General features: G+C 35.8%; 1 protein-coding gene across 1 annotated transcript; it reads left to right on the top strand.

Annotated features, from left to right (window-relative positions):
* Positions 1 to 450: 450 nt before the first annotated feature.
* Positions 451 to 4,658, top strand: LOC108210519 (heat shock protein 83). The gene is made up of 3 exons (XM_017381844.2): positions 451 to 960; positions 1,423 to 1,703; positions 2,926 to 4,658. The coding sequence occupies exons 1-3, from the start codon at positions 696 to 698 to the stop codon at positions 4,480 to 4,482; spliced, it is 2,103 nt and encodes a 700-aa protein (XP_017237333.1). The 5' UTR covers positions 451 to 695; the 3' UTR covers positions 4,483 to 4,658.
* The last annotated feature ends 1,342 nt before the right edge of the window (positions 4,659 to 6,000 follow it).

Raw genomic sequence — 6,000 nt, 5'->3', positions numbered from 1 at the left:
AACTTCCTGAAATAAGAACTAACTGCGTACTTTTACTAATGTTTTAATTAAAATTATAAAAAAATTCGTATTTTTGCAATAATCTGAGGCAAAATTATAAAGAAATCGTATTTTTGCAATAATCTGAGGCAGGTCGCAAATATGCAATAAAGATGATAAAAGGTGGGCATTTTTGCCAAATTCCTATTTTTGAAATTCAATTTATCTTTACAAGTTTTTATTAATCAAATATATATAGTAATTTATTAAAATTAAAAAACTATATCATTTTAAATATGAACAATTATAGAATTTATGATATAGTAAAGATATATATATTTAATAAATAACCAATATAATAATAAATAATTTTTAAAGAATATTTATATAAAAAAATAACCGTAAAATGCTCCTAGTATAATATTAATTTTATATATAACTCTTAAACAGCAAATATTACCCTTATTATTTGTATACAATTTAATATATTTGTTTCTTCATATACGCTATAGAAAGATCCAGAACGTCAGTCCTCCTAAAACGCTCACAGAACCTCCTAGAACCCATCACACACTTCCAGTCTCTCACACCCATCTCTCTCTATATAAACACACACAACAAATCCCCCTTAACATACATAATCAAACACAAACACAATCTCTCATTCTCTCTAGTTCTCTAAAATCTCTCTTTGAAAACTCTCTTAGAATAACGTGATGGCCGACGTCGAGACATTCGCATTCCAGGCCGAGATAAACCAGCTCTTGAGCCTCATAATCAACACTTTCTACAGCAACAAGGAGATTTTCTTACGTGAACTCATCAGCAATTCGTCTGATGCGTTGGATAAGATCCGCTTCGAAGCTCTCACTGATAAGTCCAAGCTCGATGCGCAGCCCGAGCTTTTCATTCGGATCGTGCCTGATAAGGTTAATAGGACGCTGTCGATCATTGATAGCGGCGTTGGAATGACGAAAGCAGGTATGATATGAAAATCTCAGCGCTTTTTTTGTGAATTTTGTTGTATATGCATGTGAATGGGAATTTTATTATTTATACGCTTTTGTTAAAATATTGATATCTGTGTTCGTAGGTTTAATTTTTCTGGATATATGTGTTGTTAGGTTTTTTATTGAATTTTATTTATGCGTTAGTAATTTTTTCATTTGTGAAATGTTTTTTTCAAAAAAAAATTCTCGAGTTGTATGATAATGAAGTGTTAATTTGTTGCATTATGTGTGTTTTTATACACAAAACCGGGGGGAGGGGGGGGGGGAAGGGGGTTAGCTGTCAGTAAGCTTGTGTGAAATTGGCTAAATTTTGAATTTATATGTATTATTTTTGAATTTTTACTTTAGTGCGTTATGTCTGATTTTGTAATTGTTTAGTGAAATGAGTGTTTGGATTGGGCTGAATAATTTTTCTGATTTGTTTGTGTTGTAGATTTGGTGAACAATTTGGGAACGATTGCAAGGTCAGGAACGAAAGAATTCATGGAGGCTTTGCAGGCAGGTGCGGATGTGAGTATGATTGGTCAGTTTGGTGTGGGATTTTACTCTGCTTATCTTGTTGCGGAGAAAGTGATTGTGACTACTAAGCACAATGATGATGAGCAATATGTTTGGGAGTCGCAAGCTGGTGGTTCGTTTACGGTAACAAGGGATGTGGATGGAGAACAGCTTGGTAGGGGTACTAAGATCACCCTCTTCCTTAAGGAAGACCAGGTATTAATTTCAGTTCCATAGTCTTGTTGGTCCTTATTCAGATATGAGTTAATTGCAGTTTGTAACCCCTAGGATTGCTCCAAACGCACTTAAGATCCTGAACTATCAAACGTGACATAATGCACCCTGAACTTTACATTCCCGTGCAAGTTGTAACCCATAGTCACTATTCCGTCCAAATATGCCGTTAATTTTAACTGTTTGAGAGGTAACAGTGTGTATATTAGTTTCTAACAGCTACATTACTCCCTGTGACTCCTCAAAGTTTATGTATTATATTTTGAAATTATTTCTGAACACACACAACGATGTACAAAATATTAAAATAATTTTTAAAATATGTATTTATTTTAAAATTTTAAAATAAGTTACATCGTTTATGTAAAAATAATAATAAATTTTCAGATTCTAAATCTAGATACATATTTTAAAACTTATTTTAAATTTTTTACATCGTTGTGTGTGTTCAGAAATAATTTCAAAATATAATACATAATTTTTGAGGGGTCACAAGAGGTAAAGTAGCTGTTAGAAACTAATATACACACTCTTACCTCTCAAACAGTTAAAGTTAACGGCATACTTGGACGGAATAGTGACTATGGGTTACAACTTGCACAAGAATGTAAAGTTCAGGGTGCATTATGTAACGTTTGATAGTTCAGGATCTTAAGTGCGTTTGGAGCAATCCTAGGGGTTACAAACTGTAATTAACTCTTCAGATATTTACATCTCTATAATCAGTTGTTCACTCACTAAAAGTTTGATTGAATAAGACATGCATGTATGTGTTATTTGTATCATATATATTTCAGTTAGTATCCTGTAGTTGATTTTTGTCCTCTTCATTTGTTGCAATGCAAATATAGGCTACAGATTCTTTGCATTACGAAATTTTAATTGCATCGCTCATATCTGTTAGTTCATGATATGTTGTATGTTGGATTTATATAACTTGTCAATTTGTCATAGTTGGTGAGTTTATGTATTACATGTTAAATGATTTAATTGTTCTGTAAGAGCGCTGCTAGTGTTTATTGAGGATTGAAGATGCGGACATATTTTAAGATAAGAACATTGTTCTGAGGCATTTATAAACTGGTTAACTTATAACCAAAAAATTATATTAGCTTTACATCATATGGTTGTATTGTTTTTGTCATTTACAAATATGTGTCACTGTTTTATGTTTTCTACTATCACTGATTTTGTTTACGTGCAGTTGGAGTATCTAGAGGAGAGACGGATCAAGGACCTCATCAAGAAACACTCGGAGTTTATTAGCTACCCAATTTATCTCTGGGTGGAGAAGACAATTGAGAAAGAGATCAGCGATGATGAAGATGAAGACAAGAAGGAGAAGGAAGGCGATGTGGAAGAAATTGATGAGGAAAAAGAGAAAGAAAAGAGTGAGCCTAAAAAGAAGAAAATTAAGGAGGTCACTCATGAGTGGGACTTGACTAACAAGCAGAAGCCTATCTGGTTGCGCAAGCCTGAGGAGATTACTAAGGATGAATATGCTGCTTTCTACAAAAGTTTGACAAATGATTGGGAGGAACATCTTGCTGTGAAGCACTTCTCTGTTGAGGGGCAGCTTGAGTTCAAGGCCGTTCTGTTTGTGCCCAAGAGGGCTCCGTTTGATCTGTTTGATACGCGCAAGAAAATGAACAACATCAAGCTTTATGTTCGCAGGGTTTTTATCATGGACAATTGTGAGGAGTTGATTCCTGAGTACCTGGGTTTTGTCAAGGGTGTTGTTGACTCTGATGATTTGCCTCTCAATATCTCTCGTGAAATGTTACAGCAGAACAAAATACTTAAAGTTATCAGAAAGAATCTTGTGAAGAAGTGCATTGAACTGTTCAATGAGATAGCTGAAAACAAGGATGACTATGCCAAGTTCTATGAAGCTTTTTCAAAGAACTTGAAGTTGGGAGTCCACGAGGACAGTCAGAACCGTGCAAAGTTGGCAGACTTGCTAAGGTACCATTCGACCAAGAGCGGTGAGGAGCTGACTAGTCTGAAGGATTATGTTACAAGGATGAAGGAAGGTCAGAAGGATATATTCTACATAACAGGGGAGAGCAAAAAGGCAGTTGAGAATTCTCCATTCCTGGAGAGGCTGAAGAAGAGGGGCTATGAGGTTCTCTTCATGGTGGATGCAATTGATGAGTATGCTGTTGGACAACTTAAGGAGTATGACGGCAAGAAGCTGGTTTCTGCGACAAAGGAGGGCTTGAAACTTGATGATGAGACTGAAGAAGAGAAGCAGAAAAAGGAAGAGAAGAAGAAGTCCTTTGAAAATCTGTGCAAGGTGATGAAGGAAATCCTTGGCGACAAAGTAGAAAAGGTGGTTGTTTCAGACAGAATTGTGGACTCCCCTTGCTGTTTGGTGACTGGAGAGTATGGATGGACTGCCAACATGGAAAGGATCATGAAGGCTCAAGCTCTCAGGGATAGCAGCATGGGTTCTTACATGTCTAGCAAGAAGACAATGGAGATCAACCCTGACAATGGAATCATGGAGGAGCTGAGGAAGAGGGCCGAGGCTGATAAGAATGACAAATCAGTGAAGGATCTGGTGATGCTGCTCTTTGAGACTGCTTTGTTAACTTCTGGATTCAGTCTTGATGATCCCAATGTCTTTGCTGCAAGAATCCACAGAATGCTGAAACTTGGGCTGAGCATCGAGGAGGACGAGGAAGCTGGAGAGGATGTGGATATGCCTGCACTGGAGGAAGTTGAAACCGAGGAGAGCAAGATGGAGGAGGTGGACTGAGGATCTTGGTTTTATCATATGGTTTATGAGTACTTAGTTATAATTAAGGAGTTTTTAAACTGTTTCCTGTTTGCTGTTGAAAACTTTGTTAGAGTTATAAGATGCATGGTCTGTGACTATTTAATTCCTGTGCATGTTAAGACTTGAGGGTTTACTCTATGAATGGTTTTCCAGAATGTGATTGGTATTTTCCTTGCAACTCTTTTACTCCTGATGATCATTAATGTTAGATGAGGATTGAAATTGTTGAGCTAAAGTTAAATGTCTTGCAGTGACCTGTTAGTCTGTGATTGTTTAGGCAATTGTCCATTGGTGGTATTCACCTTGGTTTAAAGTTTGATAGTATCGCCTTCAAGGTATTTGGAAGTACTGGAATAATTGATTGTATGAACTTTTTCATTAAATACCTCTAATTAATATCTTGAAAATGGTGGAATACCCTTACTTTATGTCTTGAAAATATGAATTCAACCAAGTTCCTTGAAAATTGAAATTATGGAGATATATTTGAAAAACTATCATTAAATTAGTTTTGAAAGTATAAATGGACAGATAAATAGGGACAAATTTTTACTTCCAAAATAGACAGATAAATAGGGACGGAGGGAGTATTAAACTTTAAATTGGCGGTATTTACTGCTTTAAAGTTGCCCTGGCCAAACGAAGATATAAAATGAAAACATTTAAAGATGAGTGAACATTGCTAATATTTGTGGGTTTCTGTTACCAGTAATCGTACCATTTAAAGCTGTTCATTCTTCCACAAAGAAAAAGGTGAGTAGAATGGGAAAATGAACAAAAAGGTGGGCATTGTGGGAAAGTGAACGGTAGTGTTGGGTAGTACTAGTACATGAAAGGATTCTCAATTAACAAGTGAACGGCCTGGTAGGAACGGAATGAGTTTTGTTTGAGAATCGACGTATTGGGAGGATATGACTAACTTTTGTCTGAGAAATATCGTTTCTGAACGAAGTAGGAATCACCTACTGTTTGTTCTAATGAAAGCGTAAGCATAACCTACCATGAACATTTTTACTTTATTAAATTTAATATTAGTCACCTATTCATTCCCTTTTTTCCCTCTCCCTTTTAAGTTAACAAATATGTAAGGTTAAAGGAAAAGGTAAAATTTATGCTAGTTATATTTTCAACAGTAACGGTGTTTTAAGTGCCGCAGCTATAGAAATCCTTGAGAGCAGAGCACTAGGCCAGTAGCCGTAGCCCGGGTTTCTTCAATTTTCGATGAAAAGGTGGTGTTCGAGCATCCGTAGTGCTAGTTGTTTAATTCCCATCTTTTTGACCCCACTGATGAGCCACGCAAGCAAAACTTGGTCCTGCAGTAAAAATTAGGCAATTTCCTCCTACGTAAATGCACAGCTTTTCTACTTTTTTAACATGAGTTTTTTTTTATTTGAACTATAAATACCCAGTTTTTATTATAAAAAGCTGTATAGGAGAACATGCATGGCTCCCAAGTATAGGTTTTCAGAGATTCATTTCTCAGTGTCACATCTAAGT

This window comes from Daucus carota, chromosome 3 (assembly GCF_001625215.2).
Source record: "Daucus carota subsp. sativus chromosome 3, DH1 v3.0, whole genome shotgun sequence".
NCBI lineage: Eukaryota > Viridiplantae > Streptophyta > Magnoliopsida > Apiales > Apiaceae > Daucus > Daucus carota.
This window is presented reverse-complemented; position numbering and strand designations above follow the sequence as displayed.

Coding starts and splice junctions, on each gene's coding strand:
- LOC108210519 (XM_017381844.2), top strand. CDS start 696: ATGGCCGACGTCGAGACATTCGCATTCCAGGCCGAGATAAACCAGCTC. Junction 961..1,422: donor CGTTGGAATGACGAAAGCAG/GTATGATATGAA, acceptor TTTGTGTTGTAG/ATTTGGTGAACAATTTGGGA. Junction 1,704..2,925: donor TCTTCCTTAAGGAAGACCAG/GTATTAATTTCA, acceptor GTTTACGTGCAG/TTGGAGTATCTAGAGGAGAG.